This window comes from Rhizophagus irregularis, chromosome 9, assembly GCF_026210795.1.
Source record: "Rhizophagus irregularis chromosome 9, complete sequence".
Lineage (NCBI taxonomy): Eukaryota > Fungi > Glomeromycota > Glomeromycetes > Glomerales > Glomeraceae > Rhizophagus > Rhizophagus irregularis.
Genome location: NC_089437.1, coordinates 805,935 through 825,271, shown reverse-complemented (window position 1 = coordinate 825,271; position 19,337 = coordinate 805,935). Strand labels below are relative to the sequence as shown.

The window sequence follows — 19,337 nt, the reverse complement described above, 5'->3', positions numbered from 1 at the left end:
GGTTGTGACGATTCCTCTTCTTCCGAAACGACTGGTCTAGAATATGGTTCGGCTCTTCTCATTTGACTCCTTCGTTGGGCAGGATAAGCTTCGAATAAGGTATTTAATGATATAGAGGATTTATCAGGTTTCGCATCTACACCTCCCGCAGATGCACCACTTAGTTTAAAGACGATTGTTGACCATTAGTGGTGGTCGTATTACTCGTGGAATTCAACTGTTTCAGTAATTCTTGTACTAAACTCTGAGTATCATTAGTGGCTGAAGTAGGTGGTGTAGTTGTTACAACAGGTGCAATTACTGGATTTGTAACGCTGGTGTTTATTGCGTTATTCGGACACCTTCGACTCACATGCCCAGCTTCTCCACACGTATAACAAACAATCGTTCGATTTGGTCCCGAAGGAACATTCGGATTTCTACTATCACTTCGTGGTGGCGGTCGATTTCCTGTAACCTTCTTTCCGATTTCTGTGATTTGCTCAGTTAGAGCTGCGACCAATTTAGTGAGTTCGGTGATTTCAGACGTAGTTTGACCGGCATAGTTCAATAACTTAGTTTTTCCTGATCGTAAGGTGAGTTCACAGCCCTTGGCTCTTCCTATTGCATCCGCTAACGTTTGATCCCCAAAGGGCTTTACCGCCATATAGAGCTCAGGTTGCAATCCAGAAACAAATTTCCGAGCTTGTAAATTATCGGGGTAGGCGAAGGCGGCATCGTTAACTCGTTGATATAGTTCCTGGATAGACGAGGCATACTCATCCACGCTTTCATTCGGTTGTTGCTGTCTCTGATCTAACTCAGTCGCCCACATCTCTACCATAGCCGCAGTTCGGAACCGAGTAAGGAAGGCATGTTCGAAGTTGTTAACGTTGGCTGCTGCTGCCCAAGCGTTAATAGGCGCCAATACCGCTGCTTGATACCAAACGGCAGCTGGTCCTTTTAAATAAGCGGGGACAACTTGTAGTTTTCGTGCGTCGTTCCATCCATTAGCCGTCGCAGTTGCATTAAACTCGTTTAACCAGGTGATTGGATCTTGGTTTCCTCCGTTAAACGTCAGTACTTGTGCAACGTTATGGTTTCGGTTTTGTAAAGCATTATTATTCGCGGCTACCGTTGCGTTTAACGTGTTCATTGCGTTTCCGAAATTATTAGGCGCTAACATTTGTCCTATCAAGGCCTGTACGGCTGCTGTCAAGGCTTGTATATCTGCTTGGTTGACTTGAGGAGCTTGGTTGAATCGGTTAGGAGGCTGTCCTTGACCTTGATTATTCTGAAGATTCGACATATTTTCATCGTCAAACAGGTATTCTAGGTATAACGGTTCGTTAATAAAAAGAAAATTTCTGGGATATCGTAATATCGGAGAGGTCGGTGGTGTTATAAAAGACAACTCGTATCCTAATGGTTCGTCTTCGTGCTGATAACAAACAAAAGGGTCAAGGTTGAAGTTCTGAAACCTTTCACGAGCAGTATATATCTTGATGGCTAAACGGTCGTAAGATAATGAGGCGTTTTGATATCTAATACTTGATATTAATTTTCGTATAAGATATTGCTGTCTTAATACCGTTCCTTGGCTATATTCGTAGAAATATTGGACTGTTTTTGCAGAATAAGATAACGTGGGAATCTCTAATGAATACCAGTTCCAAAATCGTAGGAAATATCGGTCTGGTATTGTGAGAACGGGATGACAAATACAACAAGAATCGTCTGCTAATTCAAATAGGGGAATATTAGGGTATATCCGGTGTAACTGATCGTGGCGTTTCAGGAGATTTCTATTGTTCATACAATAGGAAAGATTATCCTTTGTTGTCAACTCAATTCAGGGGTAATCACACGGTCGATTTTTGTTAGTTTCTGGCAGAAGGCACCAATTGTTACCGAATAATGACGGTAATTAAGGGACGAATGGCGGATGACTTATATCGTATAACTACACGAATACCAACAAAATTCTTACTCAATACTACCTATCCAAGGTACTTCCGGTATTGTTCGTTAAGAATCGTCAAGGTAAACACTATAAATACGATAAATGAAAATACGCAATGGTTATAACAACAACTGTTATATGACTGTTAGAAACAACGTGTAATATTGACCAAATATAACGATTTTATTAAACAGGTGTAAATTCGGATCTTTACAACAAAGTGATAAAAAGTGACAGAAAGGGATAGGAAATATATCTTAAAGATATTTAACGACAAAATAACTACAGAAAAATAGCTATATGGTAACTACTCTATCAAAGAGTTGGCGGAAGGTGTATTTATATCTTATTTTATCTAACCGTCATCTCTTTTTCCTGTCATCAAGGCAAAATCTAATCTATAAATGTCTATTGATGGGTTATTGATTTCGTAATATATCAATACAATTACAATACGATTATAAGCCATTTTTAATAAAGTACAAATGATAATTTTAGACGGTTAATTACTATTGAGCTAATTTCCCTACAATAACTTCTAATAAAATCTTATATATAAACAATACAAATAAAGAAAATAAATAATATAAATAAATTATCTAAATAAAATAAAATAACTATAAAAATGATATATAAGTAAATCTATCAAACAAAATCAATATCTTTAATATAGTTAACCGATATACACAAATCATATATCGGCGTAAATCGTCTCATAACACCGGAAATCGACATGTACACAAATGTACCGAATTTCATCGGATCACCATATAATATCGGAAATCACATGCGCAAAAATTCGCGTAATACAATTTTCGAATCAATGATTCCATCAATATTTCTATATCTTGGAAGTAAAATATTATCATTTGGTTCACTATTAGGAATTTAAGTATGAATTCAACAATTCTTCATATGGTTAATGTTTTAAAAGTTTTTTATAAGGATGAACTTTTTGTATAAATTCATCAGAAGATAAACTGAAAAACCTAATTAAAGGTAGACAATATTGCAGAGTATTTTCTATCATTTTGAAATCATTGACTGACCATGTTGTAGGATCCGGATGAATTGTAGGATTCTTTTGAAGACCCCATTTTAATACATGTTCCCAAATTTCAACTAAATCATCTTTATTGATGAGCGAAACCAAAGATTTTTCAGGAAGAGGTAAAATCAAGTGATTCAAAAATTTTTTCTGGTGATTTACCCATAAAATTTGTACAATATTGTTGAAGTTCTAATAAAGAGTTAAATTGAAAACTTGTTCGATGAATAAATTCAAATTTTTTTTTATCCACTCAGATTTATTTTCGATCAAGTATTTTTGTAAATAATCAATTAATTCTTGAAGAAATAGTTGATCAGCAGCAACCAAAATTTTTAAAATTTCAGAAGGTTCTTGATCATTTAATGAAATAACACCACCATAAATATATCTAAATTATAAATAAAATTTATTAATAAATAAAAATTTTAAGATACTGATATAAATTGATATATAACTTACTTCAAAATAATTTGAAAGATTTCTGGTGAGATATTTGACAATTTAACATGAGTCAAGGCTAAAGATGGCAACGGTCGGTCACGGTCGGTTATCGGTCGGTCATAACCGGTTAAGGGCCTTTGACCGACTGACCGTTTTGGCTGACCGTTTTGGCTGACCGTTTAACCGACCGTTTAACCGACCGTTTAACCGATCACTTTTTTCTTTTTAACGAAGAAAAAATGTTAAAAAGTATAATTTAATCAAAAAAAAACGTTAATTAACTTTTTTTATTGATTAAGTTCGTAAAAAAAGATTTAAGTGAATATATTTGGCTAAATAATCGGTTAAACGGTCGGTTAAACGGTCGGTCAAACGGTCAGTTAAACCGGTCGGTTAAACGGTCGGTCAGAAGCCTTTGACCGACCGATATTGGTCACGGTCATAACCGGTCATGACCGGTTAATAACCGTGACCGTTGCCATCCCTAGTCAAGGCACCATCATTATCATTTTTCTTGTTAGAAGATATAAAATTGAAGAACGGTAATATAAGATAATCATATGTGCACGAAATATTTTTACGTTTGGATCTTCACCAACTTCAATAGTAATATCATAATACTCATCATCCAAAATCTCAATATAATTTTGACTTAAATTTGGAAAAAATTGTTTAACCATTTTTTCTATAAAAATTAGTAAATACTATTTCCGTATTTCCGTTTTAATAATTTGTTGATCTGTTGATCTTCATTTTGTATTTGACATACAAATGTAAAAAAGAAAAAATATTTTTTTTTAAAAAAAAGATCTGATACCACAAATGGCGTAATAGTGTGCGTTTATTTATACCTTTGAATTCAATGGTTGACAAGGGTTGGATTAATCTCTATCCCTGGTTAGTATATCAGTTTCAATAACTTATGAGAAATTATATCACGCTTAGTAATAAAGAATAAATCTCTTTTTTCGGATAAAAATAGTTTAGCGAAGTTGACCCAGATGTGAAGTACGTTCCCTTGAAATTAACCCACTATTTGTAACTTGTTATTATTATAAAAATTGTTAATACTGTATTTATTTTAACTTTCATATTGTCTAAATTCAGAATATTAATATTATCGTTATATTTTAACGTAAATACCTGTAAATGTCAAAAATTAGAATGATGAATTATAATTTAATTCCTAGATGAAATGAGATCTCAATAAATTTTGACAAAATGTTCGTCAATGAATTAATAATAAATATTTTTTTTTTAATTGGAAAAATAATACCACACACATCATAGTAATGATAATATTGAAGCATGAAAATAATTATTTTGAGAATACTTAAGGACAATTCAAACATCTTTTAAGCGTGTAATCATGTAAATCATTATAAGATATAGATTTATAACGTTACTTTAATTGGATTGGTTACAAAATCCTTACTATCCTAATTATCATTATCCTGAAATTACAATATTAACAGAAATTTCAAACTTTTATTTTGGTGTGTAATTATTTTTTAATTACCCATTATAATCTTTATAATCATTATTTTTTTAATTGTAAACTCTATTAATTAAAAATTAAAATAAAAAACATTGATTAATTTGAAATAAAATTCAATAACTAATAAATATTTCAATCTGCAATCAATATTGGTATAATTTTTCAAAGCTGAATACAATCACCTTATTCAAAGATTGTATTGCTGTGAGTATCATAGATGACTTTTGTTTTGTTATCATGAATATAATATGGATTATGCATTATTTTATGATAATAAATTCGGAACTATATTTGGTAATGGTACATTGGTATCTATATGAAAAAGATTGGTGTTATGATAAAATAATTATTGTCGGTACAGCAATGTAAAGTATGAAAAAAAGATGAGATGCAAATGATAAGTTCTTATGAAAATTATGAAGTATTTCAAATAAAAAGAAATTAATCAAAACTATAATAAACATTTTAAATATCTGCTTTCATAAAAAACTAAAAAATTTAAAAGTAAACCGAATACTGATAAACTTTAATTTACTAATTTTATATCATAACTCTAAGCATGACAATTAATAAATTGAATAACAAATATAGTTTATTACGAAGTAAAAAGCCATGATTTTTATTTATATGATTATTTCAAAATATTAGTAAGTATTTGATTTTAAATAACATAATTACACAATCTTATAAACAACCCATATAAATCCAACACTATAAAAAATTTATTCCGTGTTTTTTGTTCAATAAAATTTTTTTACAGGGTACGTTAGATTCTCCAATTTATCAAACTTTAAGAATATTAAATAAAAATAATAATCTGAAAATAAAAATTGTTAAAATATTAAATATTTATATTATATTGTTAATTTTTATTTAATATTGTTAGTTATTTGTAATATGATTTTGGTAATAAAATACTTCTTATTTAGTGAATTCATGGTTACATTTATTTATTTTTTCAATTTAAATATATTTATCTAAAATAATAGTAAACGATAAAGTTTATTTAAAATTATAAAATAAGCAAATAAATTAAATCATTCGAGTATTAATCATCTTTCTTTATAATTTGAAATACTTCATAATCATCTATTGAAAACAAGTCTTCTGTATCTCTTATCTTTTTTTCATAATCATTTTGTTTACACTGACAGTAATCATATTCGTTTGAATCATCATTACCCTCATTTACTAATATGTCAAAATCATCTCTACCAAATGAGGGTCCAAAATTATTATTATAATATAATGCATAGTTCGTATTTATTACATGACTTAAAATTGGATCTTGAAAATTATTCTTATTTTTAAAAGAAAATATAAAACTATCTTTTGTTTTCCAACATTCACCATTATTATGCGACTTCCATACTGAAGGATTATATCCTCCAATAATTTCTTTTGTTTCTTTCACTTTAATAAATGTAACAGTACAAAGTTTATCATCACATAATTCATGAAATTTTTTAGGAGTAAATCCATCTCTGCTTCCCCTTAAGAGTAATTTGAATTCATATGGTAAATATAATTCTCTTGTATAAGCATATTTGCTTTTAATATCAATTTTATCAATCCATCTTGAAATTAAAGAAGCAATATTTAAATTAATAATTTTCGAATCAATGACTCCATCAATATTTCTAGATCGAGGAAGTAAAATATTATCATTTGGTTTGTTATTAAAATTAAAGTAAGATTCTAATAATTCCTCATAAAGTTGATGCTTTAAAAGTTTTTTATAAGGTCGAACTTTTTGAAAGAAATCTTCAGGAGATAAACTAAAAAATCTAATTAAAGGTAGACAATGTTGTAAAGTATTTTCTATCGTTTTGAAATCATCATCTGACCAGGTCATAGGATCCGGAAGAAGTGTAGGATTTTTTTCAAGACCCCATTTTAATACTTGTTCCCAAATTTCAATTTCTTTCATTTGTAAATCATCTCTTTTAATAAGCGAAACCAATGATTTTTCAGAAATTGAGGTAAAATCAAGTGATTTAAATATTTTTTCAGGAAATTTGGCCATAAAATTTGTACAGTATTGTTGAAGTGCTAATAAAGAATTAGATTGAAAACCTGCTTGATAAATTAATTCAAAATATTGTTCCATCCACTCAGATTTATTTTCAATTAAATATGTTTGCAAGTAATCAATTAGTTCTTGAAGTAATAGTTGATCAGCAGCGACCAAAACTTTCAAGGTCTCTGAAGGTTCTTGTTCATTTAATGAAATGATACCACCATAAATGTATCTAAATAATAAAAAATTATGATAAATATAAAACGTTTAAAATACTAAATAAGAATTAGTAATATAACTAACTTTAAAATAATTTGAAAGATTTCTGGTGAAATATTTGATAACTTTATGTGCGCCAAGATACCATTATCATTCTTTTTGTTAGAAGCCAAAGTTCGTCGTAAAAATGGAGAACGGTAACACAGGACAATCATATGTGCACGAAATATTTTTACATTTGGATCTTCACCGACCTCAATAGTAACATCATAATATTCATCATCTTCCAAAATCTCAATGTAGTTTTGACTTAAATTTGGAAAAAATTGCTTGGACATATTTTTCGTAAAATTTGCAATGTGAAAAGAATAAGAGAGTAAAAAAAAAATTTTTTTAAAATAAACCATTAAATGTTTGATGTCGATCAGTTTACCCAAATTTCGTGCAACTTTACCATTTTAAATATTTTGTCTTTCCAACATGATTGTTTGTTTAACGAACCCACTTCCCTCTATTTTTAAAAAAAAATCTAAAATTTTGATAAACATTAAATACACACTATAAATCATGGGGTCAGAATTTTTGTGAAAATTCCCGAATTTTTTCAAAATTTCCAAAGTTTTATTAATTTAGTTTGTTTAATAAAAATATCCCTCCCCCTCACTTTCAAGAAATCTACATAAATTTATATTACTTTTAGAAGAAAGCAAAATTTATTTCGCTCCTAGAAGTTCATGAATTATCACACTTTGTACTATAACATCAAAGTCGAAGAAAAAAAATTATTACAGTTGAGGATACGATCATTCAGTAATAGTTATGACGGATATTGTAAAGCAAAAGATAAGTGTATATATATATATATATTTTAAAAAAAATAAGAAAAATATATTTTTCAAGTTTTTAGCTTCAAAAGTAAGCCTTGTTAAATAAATGAATTTTATTATACAGTATCAAAAACAATATATTAACATACAGATAATATTTAAGAAAAAGTATAAAATTTTACTTTAATTTAATCAATACAGATAAATATATAAATTTTAAATATCATCATCTTTCCTTATAATTTGAAATACTTCATAATCTTCTATTGAAAAGTAATCTTCTGTATTTCTTATTTTTTTTTTATAACTTACCTGTTTGCATCGACAAAATTCATAATCTTTTGAATCATCATCTTCCTCTTTCACATACATACGAATGTCATCATCAAATGTGGGCCCATATTTATCTTCACAATATAATGATTGATCAATATTTTTAACATGACTTAAAATTGACTCTTTGAAACTACTTTTATTTTTAAAAGAAAAGACAAAACTATCTTTGATTTTATAATATCCGCAATCTGATTTCCATTCCAAAGGATTATATCCTCCAATAATTTCTTCTGTTCCTTTTATTTTAATAAATGTTACAGTATGAGGAACATTATCACATAATTCATGAAACTTTTTAGGAAAAAATCCATCTCTACTTCCTCTTAACAACAAATTAAATTCGTATGGTAAGTATAATTCTCTTGTATAAGCAAATTTGCTCTTAATATCATTATCAATCCATCTTGAAATTAATGATGCAATATTTAAATTAATAATTTTTGAATCAATAATTCCATCCATGTTTATATATCTAGGAAGCAAAATATTATCATTTGGTTCACTATTAGGATTCAAATATGATTCCAATAACTCTTCATATGTTTGATGTTTTAAAAGTTTTTTATAAGGTCGAACTTTTTGAAAAAAATCATCAGATGAAAGACTAAAAAATCTTACTAAAGGTAAACAATGTTGCAAAGTATTTTCCATCGTTTTGAAATCATCATTTGACCAAGTTGTAGGATCTGGAAGAAGCGTAAGATTTTTTCCAAGTCCCCATTTTAATACATGTTCCCAAACTTTAACTTCCTTCATTTGTAAATCATCTCTTTTAATGAGCGAAACCAAAGACTTTTCATGAAGAGAAGTAAAATCAATTGATTTAAATATTTTTTCAGGAGATTTAGCCATAAAATTTATACAATATTGTTGGAGTTCTAACAAAGAATTAGATTGTAAACTTGCTCGGTAAATATGTTCAAAATATTGTTCCATCCACTCAGATTCATTTTCAATCAAATATTTTTGCAAATAATCAATTAGTTCTTGAAGAAATAGTTGATCAGCAGCAACCAAAATTTTTAAAATTTCAGAAGGTTCTTGCTCGTTTAAAGAAATGACGCCACCATAAATATATCTAAAAAAAAAAAAAAGATTTATGATAAATACTGAAATATGAAATATTTGTTATACTAATAAAAATTAGAACATAACTTACCTTAAAACGATTTGAAAAATTTCTGGTGAAATATTTGAGAATTTAATGTGAGTCAAGACACTATTACCATTTTTTTTGTTAGAAGACAAAGTTCGACGTAAAAATGGAGAACGATAACATAGGATAATCATATGTGCACGAAATATTTTCACGTTTGGATCCTCTCCAACTTCAATAGTAACATCATAATATTCATCATCTTCCAAAATTTCTATATAATTTTGACTTAACCCTGAAAAAAATTGTTTGGACATTTCTCTTAATTAGTTTGCGAATTACAAAGGAAAACGAAAAAAATTAAGGTTGATGAACAACTGACATAAGATATCCTTTTTAAGAGCCTAGGATAACCATATTAATACTTTGTCTTCCTTTAATGATCAACGGATGATTACGTAAAAAATTGATGAATGACGAAAATGTTTGTAATTAGTTAAAATTCATTTTTTTTTTAATTATTAACAAAAATATATCAAACAAAAATATAAATAGTAAAAGAAATAAGGGAAGATAATAAGTCAATGCAAATATAGAAATTGTTTGCCAGCTGTAATCCAATATAATAAATTAATTTGCAGGTTATATTTAATAAAAAATTTCTTATCCAATGAATATTATTCAAAAATCATTGTTTAATAAAATAAATACAATAATTATTCTCGCGAGGCTTGCATTTTTCTTTCGCCCATTCTGTTATTGACATCTTTGGATGGGTTGGCTGACAAATAACTACAATTGATTGATAGATTTTGTTGCCTTTATGACTGAATTATGTGTTTAAATTATTCTGTTAAAGTGTGAGAATGAAATAATAAGAGAGGCACCACTGCTTTTGTCGGTGTTACCGTTAGCATCATATGAGATGTAGATGTTGTGATTATGTTTTGTCAGGTGATGATAATTTTGTATGTTTTTATGTTCTTGGGGATGCATAATGTTTGTTTTGGTTAATCTTATATGTTGAAATTATTTAACTCAAGATCTGGCTATAGATCAGAGAAATTTATTATCTTTGCAGCGACAACAGATTCTTGGAAAAAAAGTCTATTATGAGCTTTCTTAATTATTCCAACAATAATCCTATTAAATAAAATCTTGGAAGTCAAATAAATTTCATAAAAAAATTTTAGAATGCTTAATGACTATCAACCACAAAAATTATGTTATATTTTTATAAAGAAAAAATCAAAAAAGATAATTTATATGAATTTAGAATTTAGCTATAATTGGTTAAATTGTGGCTTAGATTAGATACACTATGAGTTTCGTCTCGTTAATTTTTTGCTATAGCCTGATATATTATTAACGGCAGATAATTACTTACTTAATTGATCTTAGCAGCAATTAATAATTGTACGAAGAAAAAAAGAAAAAAAAATTGATGGGATCACAATTTATTAATATTATACCAATGTTCTGAAGCATTTCACATTTCGTAAACTACATACTATGATTGATGAACTTACTAAATTAATTCAATGTTGAAAATATTAATCTGTTTATCATGACTTTGCACTAAAAATTTAACTACCATAAATTAAAAAGCTTTTTATTGATCTACATAAAAGAATTTTGATTTTTCTTCTATTTGGTGTAAAAACAAGATCTGCAAAAGACGATTTACGAATGTTATATAATGATCTGCATAATACATTTTTTAACCGAATGCAGTAATTTTAAATAAAACTTGCGCCTAATTGTTTAACCTGTTACACACAATTAATTGTATGACAATATCGGAATCAAATTAAATACAGTTTGGTCTTACAATAAAATGATAGGCCATATTTTTTTTTCTTCTTTTTAGTTTACAATATGTCATGTTCAAAATTATTTTCAGGAGATTTACCTGAATTAACAAATGAAATCATCAAAAATTTTCAGAATGATTATTCAACCTTATACTCATGTGTTTTAGTTAATAGATTATGGTGTCGTTTAGCGATTTCATTATTATGGGAAAATCCATTTTCAATTCCTGCCGGAAATTATAATTTTATTGAAGTTTACTTGTATAATTTGAATGATTGTTTAAAATCTAAATTAAATGAATATCAAATTATTGATCACTATTTATCACCCTTAAACACACTTTTCAATTATCCTAGTTTTATAAGATATTTGAGCATGTGTAAAATTGCCTCTTCTATTGATAGGTGGTTAGAAGCTAATGATATAATTTCAAAATTCAGTAATAGATATTCGGAATCAATATTTGAATTTAAAAGATTGATTGAGTTGTCATTAATTGAATTATTTATTGAAAATGAGGCAAATTTACATATTTTTGAAATTAAGTTAGACACATATCGCAACAAATATTGTGATAACATTCTTGAGTCAATTTTACAAAATCCGAATTTCATTAACAATACTAGAAATTTAAAAACTTCTCTTTTTGGTTCTAATACACCAACTAAAAATCGTATATCACAAATAATTAATTCACATCAAAATCTTAAAAAAATGTTATTAGGTTATATGAGTTATGATACTTTTTCTTTATATCAATCATTGTTATTATCAAAAGAATCTAATTGTTCAAATACCTTAAATACAATTATTTTCTATTATATCGATTTTAAAGGTATAATTAGTTTTGCTAAAGTATTTGAAAATTTAAATGTTTTAGAATCTGTTCATATCATTTATTGTTTTTCTTTAAATAGTTTTACTCAACAAATTATTAACTTAACCAAACCATTTAAACTAAAATCTTTGTTTATAAACGGGAAATTGCAAATTGATTCATTACAATCATTATTACAATCATTATTACAAAAATCTGGAAATTATTTAGAAAATTTTGGATTTGGAGTTACTATTTATAATCAGTTGTCTAATCAACAAATATTAGAATTAATTATAAAATATTGCAGAAATATCAAATTTCTTGATTTATATAAAATTGAAACACACATTACTTCTCTAGTATTTAGTTTAATTGAAAATATTAAACAAAATCTTAATTATCTTTCGACCAGTGTAGGGAATTGTCAGGATAGTAATATTGAGTTAATATTACAAAATTTAGGACAAACACTTCCTTCCAAACTTGAATATTTAAGTTTGGTTCTTTATTACATCAAAGCAAATGATTTTGGAGTATTCTTAAAAAATTCTCAAGATACTTTCTTTAAAAAATTATTAATTAATAATATGACACGAGAATATAATAATGATATTGATATTTTACCTTATATAAAAGAATATATTATGAAGAAGAAAAGAGTCAAATATTTGGCTATCAAGAATACTTCCACTTTAGGTTTTAATGGAAATGATATAGATTTGTCTAATTTGAAAGATGAAGTGAAGGAATTTAAGTCACATAATATTAAAGTTCAAAGTTATATTAATTTATCTACTAATATTTATAATTTCGTGAATGAAATTGATTAATTATTAGTTGTTATTTAAAATAACAGAAAGAAATATTTTTTTCAATTTTTATAAATGGAAGTTGCTTTATAAATTACTTCTTATTCTAAAATAAATATTCATTCATTATAATTACCAATAATTTTAAGAAATTTTTATTATCCATGACAATTTTATAAATATATGATAAAGTACTAGAAGGAGACCAACTAGCCATTGTTTACTTTCCCTTCTTAAAGGTAGCCATTTGTGTACTTCCTGATTCACCATGTGGATATTTTTAAATATTTATTCCTTAAATTTTCTAACCAGCAGATCTACAAGACTTACTAATTGATTAACATTAATAGGTTTCAACCATTATTGTTATCAAATTTTATTTATTCTTACCATTTAAAGGTATGGCTTAGTAATGTAAGTTCATTATAAAATATAAAAAAATATTATTTAAAATTGGAAGTTTTGATTATATTTTTTTGGTCGGATCTTTTGCCTTGGATTATGAGTAAATTTTGGGTTAAAATGTATTACTTGGCTACTTTGCAAGTTTACTTAGAGTGGCAAAGGTAGTTTTGAATTCTTACTTTTTGATTTTTTTGTTGAAACCAACTTGTAAATAATTAACAAATTTATTATCTAAAAATAAGGTGGTGAATTTTGTAAATCATTTAATAAGGTTCATATATCAGCAATTTTGTGATTAAGGTATCATTGCATTAAGTACAACTAAATGAAAACATTAATTTCCTTTCTAGTATAAAAAATAAAAGCGTAACTTGTCTTTGTGATTTTATCACGGTCACGATTTTTAACAAAAATTGCGATTTTCACGACATTTTAATCTGGATTGGATAATCTTGATTAATTTCAATTGGACGATTAATAAATCTTTTTTAACGAAAAAAATTTTAATCCTAACCATTTTTGTTCTATTTTTTTTTATAAAATGGTTGCTCCACATGTGCGTTTATTACAAAATGCAAAGTATCGAGAGAATTATATTGTACAAGGCAATAAATTGTGGTATCGATTTTGCAATACAGGAGTTGATCATAAAAGAAAAGACTCTGTAGATAAACATCTTCGCACAGCAAAACAATCTTAAGAATAAAACTGATATTAATTCACCTATTCAAAGAATTATACCATCATTTGAAAATATAATAAATGAAAAGTGTGAAAAACAAATATCTAATCATCCAGTTCTACCATTATTTAGAGCAATATATACAATGCTTTGATCCAGGATTATTTAATCTAATACTATAGCTCATCATAATATGGGAGATTATAGAATTATTGAAGAATTTCAATTTCCGACAGATACTTTAATAGTATAAGAATGGAGTATTTACTGTGGATTAAATGAATCTATGGAAGAATTTAAAGATTATATGGTTAATAGTATCAAGTGTAAATATTGAACGTAATTATTCTAGTTATAAAAGTATAGTATCAGTTAGCTTAAAGAAGAAAGCATTAAAATACTTAATTTTCTTTATTTTAATCTGAATGGTAATATTGATTTCAATTCACTAGTCAGTGAATAGTTAGATGAATTTTTTGTAAAGACGAAAATTGTAAATAAAATAAATAAAAATCGATTCTGAATAAAAATTATATATTGTTTTTAATGTTAATTCTGGCTGAAATCATGTTAATTTAGGCCAAGATTATAATCACGATTTCCACGAGAAAATCACGCGCAATTTTTAGACCATCACGACAACCCATTCTCAAGTGAGTCAGATTCCGCCCATATGTTTTTGCTATAGACTCATGATATATTATTAATGGCAGATAATTACTTTATTGTTGATATTAATTGATCTTAGCAACAATTAATAATTATACGAGAAAATAACTGTTCTAAATTAAAAACTTTTTATTGATTTATATAAAAGAATTTTGATACTTTTTCTAATTGTATAAAAAAGGTGTAAAAAACAAGATCTGCAAAGACTGTTACGAATGTTATATAATGATCTGCATAAATCTGCATAATACATTTTTACCGAATGTAGTAATTTTAAATAAACCTACGCCTAATTGTTAAAACCTGTTACACACAATTAATTGTGCGACAATATCGGAATCACCACTCCGAAAATTAAATATAAATTTACTTCTTACCTGTTACAATAAAATGATAGCCACTATTTTTTTTTTCTTCTTTTTAGTTTACAATATGTCATGTTCGAAGTTATTTTCAGGAGATTTACCTGAATTAACAAATGAAATCATCAAAAATTTTCAGAATGATTATTCAACCTTATACTCATGCGTTTTAGTTAATAGATTATGGTGTCGTTTAGCGATTCCATTATTATGGGAAAATCCATTTTCAATTCCTACCGGAAATTATAATTTTATTGAAGTTTACTTATATAATTTAAATGATTGTTTAAAATCTAAATTAAATGAGTATCACATTACTGATCATTATTTATTACCCTCAAGCACACTTTTTAATTATCCTAGTTTTATAAGATATTTGAGCATGTGTAAAATTGCCTCTTCTATTGATAGATGGTTAGAAGCTAATGATATAATTCTAAAACTCAATAATAGATATTCGGAATCAATATTTGAATTTAAAAGATTGATTGAGTTGTCATTAATTGAATTATTTATTGAAAATGAGGCAAATTTACATACTTTTGAAATTAAGTTAGACACATATCGCAACAAATATTGTGATAACATTCTTGAGTCAATTTTACAAAATCCGAATTTCATTAACAAAATTGGAAATTTAAAAATTTCTATTTTATGTTATAATACGTCAACTAATGATCGTATATCACAAATAATTAATTCACACCAAAATCTTAAAAAAATAACATTAGGTTGTGTAGGTTATGATACTTTATCTTTTTATCAATCATTGTTATTATCAAAAGAATCTAATTGTTCAAATACCTTAAATACAATCATTTTCTACTATATCGATCTTAAAGGTATAAGTAATTTAGCTAAAGTATTTGAAAAATTAAATGTTTTAGAATCTCTTCATATCATTTATTGTTCTTCTTTAAATAGTTTTGCTCAACAAATTAATAGCTTGACCAAACCATTTAAACTAAAATCTTTGTTTATATACGAGAATTTGAAAATTGATACATTACAATCATTATTACAAAAATCTGGAAATTATTTAGAAAATTTTGGATCTGGAGTTACAAATTATAATCAGTTGTCTAATCAACAATTATTAGAATTAATTATAAAATATTGCAGAAATATCAAATTTCTTGATTTATATAAAATTGAAACACACATTACTTCTCTAGTATTTAGTTTAATTGAAAATATTAAACAAAATCTTAATTATCTTTCGACCAGTGTAGGGAATTGTCAGGATAGTAATATTGAGTTAATATTACAAAATTTAGGACAAACACTTCCTTCCAAACTTGAATATTTAAATTTGGTTCTTTATTACATCAAAGCAAATGATTTTGGAGTATTCTTAAAAAATTCTCAAGATACTTTCTTTAAAAAATTATTAATTAATAATATGACACGAGAATATAATAATGATATTTATATTTTACCTTATATAAAAGAATATATTATGAAGAAGAAAAGAGTCAAATATTTGGCTATCAAGAATACTTTTACTTTAGGTTTTAATGGAAATGATATAGATTTATCTAATTCAAAAGATGAAGTGAAGGAATTTAAGTCACATAATATTAAAGTTCAAAGTTATATTAATTTATCTACTAATATTTATAATTTTGTGAATGAAATTGATTAATTATTAGTTGTTATTTAACATAAGGGAGCTGTCAGATATTACCTAATATTTTAGGGGGAGGGGGTAACTAAAGATCTTAGGTTATACAATACTATATAAGGAATTATATATGTAAATATCTTACCTAGGGGAGGCTGAGGGGTAAGCTCTTATATTAAAGTGATATTAGGTAATATCTGACAGTGCCCTAACAGATAGAAATATTTTTTCAATTTTTATAAATGGAAGTTGCTTTATAAATTACTTCTTATTCTAAAATAAATATTCATTCATTATATATCCAATAATTTATTTTTAAGAAATTTTTATTATCCATAATTTAGTGACAATTTTATAAATAATATGACAATGTACTAAAAGGAGACTAAAATTAACTTGCCAACTAACCATTGTTTACTTTCTCTTCTTAAAGGTAGCCATTTGTGTACTTCCTGATTCAGCATGTGAATATTTTTGAATATTTATTCCTTAAATTTTTCTACAAGACTTACTAATTGATTAACTTTCAACCATTATTAGGCCTGTTCATGTCTTGTCAGTTGAGATTGAGATTGGTTGAGATTTAGTTTGATTAGCCAGATCTGCTTGCATTTGTTTACATCACCCAACCTTTTAACCCAATATTTTTTTAGAGATTTTAGGGTGAATTTTTTTCACCAATAGGACTGTTATTTTGCATATGACCAAAATTTACAACCAACCGGACATGAACAGGCCTATTGTTATCAATTTTACTTATTTTACCATTTAAAGGTATGGCTTAGCAATGAAAGTTTATTCTAAAATATAAAAAATATTATTTAAAATTAGGTTTCACATTAGGTTTTGATTTTATTTTTTTGGTCAGATCTTTTGCCTTGGACTTATGAGTAAATTCTGAGTTAAAATGTATTACTAGGCTACTTTGTGAGTTACTTACTTAGAGTGCTAAAGGTAGTTTTGAATTCATACTTTTTTGATTTTTTACTGACTTGTAAATAATGTACAAATTAACACCCAGATAATCATTTGTCAAGTTTTTTCTGCAAAAATGGATATTTTTTATGTTAATAATCATTTTGAATTTTTTAAATTTCAAGAAATTTTCTATTAGGCTAACCATCTCCTAATTTATTATTGATCTAGCCATTAAATTCAAAAAGATTTCCTTTTTGGTAAAAAAAGGTCCATTTAATCTTTAATATATTTAGTTCTTAGTACTTAGTTCTTAGTACTTAGTACTTAGTACATAAGTCATCATAAGACTAAGATTTGAACAATCATCATGGAAACTTTTTGCACTGAGTTTTTCTGTACTACTAAAAATGATTATTGACTTGATAGATCATGAAGAAATTTACATTTCTTGATCATCAAAAATCAAAAAAAATACCAATATACTGATTTTTTTATAAAAATTGGTTCATTTTCATTAAAAAAAAATCAGAAATCTGGTTTTTTAGTCTATTTTTCATTAAAAAGAACTGATATACTGATATTTTTTTAATATAATCATTTTATTTTTTATTAAAAAAATTGGTTCATTTTTATTAAAAAAAATCAGTTTTTTTTTTGTTAAAAAAAATATCAACATACCAATTTTTTTAACAAAAATCATTTTATTTTATTTAAAAAAAAAATCAGTTTTATTAAAAAAAAATCAGTGGTCTATTTTTTTATTAAAAAAACTGATATACCAATTTTTTTGTTCATTTTTTATTAAAAAATGAAAAAATCATCAGATTTTTTAATAAAAATCAGTTTTTTTCATTGAAAAAAACTGATATACCAATTTTTTTTTAATAAAATCTGTTCATTTTTTATTAAAAAATGGATCATTGGATTTTTTAATAAAAAATTGGTTTATTTTTATTAAAAAAAAACTAAGACCGATTTTTTAACAAAAATTGCTTCATTTTATTAAAAAACTGGTCTATTTTTTCATAAAAAAAAACTGATATACCAATTTTTTCAATAAAAATCGGTTCATTTTTATGTATTAAAAAAAATCAGTCTATTTTTTCATAAAAAAAACTGATATACCAATTTTTTTCAATAAAAATCAGTCATTTTTATGTATTAAAAAAAAATTGGTCTATTTTTTCATAAGAAAAAACTGATATACCATTTTTTTTAATAAAATTAATTCATTAACATTTAACACACAGATAATCATTTGTACATTTTCTGCAAAAAATGGATATTCCAATTTTTTTAATAAAATCAGTTTTACTTTCATTAAAAAAAAATCAGTAGTCCAATTTTTTAATAGTTTTTTTATTAATAAAAACTGATATACTGATTTTTCTTAAATAAATCAGTTTTATTTTTATTAAAAAAATTTGTAGTTCAATTTTTTAATAGAATCAGTTTTTTTTACTAAAAAAAAGCTTATATACCAATTTTTTTAATAAAATCAGTTTTACTTTCATTAAAAAAAAATTGGTAATCTGATTTTTAAATAAAATCAGTTTTTTTTATTAAGTTTTATTTTAAAACAATAAAAAGATATTATTGGGCATTTTTTATAAAACTAGTAACGATTTTGTTAATCATTTGTTGATCATTTATTTTAAATTTATTATAAATTTTGTCACGAGATTTTCTATGGAAATCATTTCTCAATTTGTTATTAAAACACCTGCTGAATTGCCTCGAAATTGAAAATCATTTCCCTTTTTATAAAAAAATTTCCTTTTTGGTAAAAAACTCTCAGATTAA

At 26.0% G+C, this 19,337-nt stretch overlaps 4 protein-coding genes across 4 annotated transcripts; 2 read left to right on the top strand and 2 right to left on the bottom strand.

Moving 5' to 3' along the window:
- Positions 1 to 5,980: 5,980 nt before the first annotated feature.
- On the bottom strand, positions 5,981 to 7,509 carry OCT59_029211 (uncharacterized protein; the record flags this gene model as incomplete). Its single annotated transcript, XM_066142273.1, has 2 exons — positions 5,981 to 7,184; positions 7,256 to 7,509. 2 exons carry the CDS (start codon positions 7,507 to 7,509, stop codon positions 5,981 to 5,983), a joined length of 1,458 nt encoding a protein of 485 aa, XP_065994557.1.
- Positions 7,510 to 8,214: 705 nt separating this feature from the next.
- OCT59_029210 (uncharacterized protein) lies at positions 8,215 to 9,747 on the bottom strand (the record flags this gene model as incomplete). The annotated part of the gene is made up of 2 exons (XM_066142263.1): positions 8,215 to 9,412; positions 9,494 to 9,747. The coding sequence occupies 2 exons, from the start codon at positions 9,745 to 9,747 to the stop codon at positions 8,215 to 8,217; spliced, it is 1,452 nt and encodes a 483-aa protein (XP_065994556.1).
- A 1,561-nt stretch (positions 9,748 to 11,308) lies between these two features.
- OCT59_029209 (uncharacterized protein) lies at positions 11,309 to 12,895 on the top strand (the record flags this gene model as incomplete). Its single annotated transcript, XM_025331983.2, has 1 exon — positions 11,309 to 12,895. The coding sequence occupies one exon, from the start codon at positions 11,309 to 11,311 to the stop codon at positions 12,893 to 12,895; it is 1,587 nt and encodes a 528-aa protein (XP_025179161.2).
- Positions 12,896 to 15,062: 2,167 nt separating this feature from the next.
- On the top strand, positions 15,063 to 16,637 carry OCT59_029208 (uncharacterized protein; the record flags this gene model as incomplete). Its single annotated transcript, XM_025325846.2, has 1 exon — positions 15,063 to 16,637. One exon carries the CDS (start codon positions 15,063 to 15,065, stop codon positions 16,635 to 16,637), a length of 1,575 nt encoding a protein of 524 aa, XP_025179160.2.
- Positions 16,638 to 19,337: the final 2,700 nt, after the last annotated feature.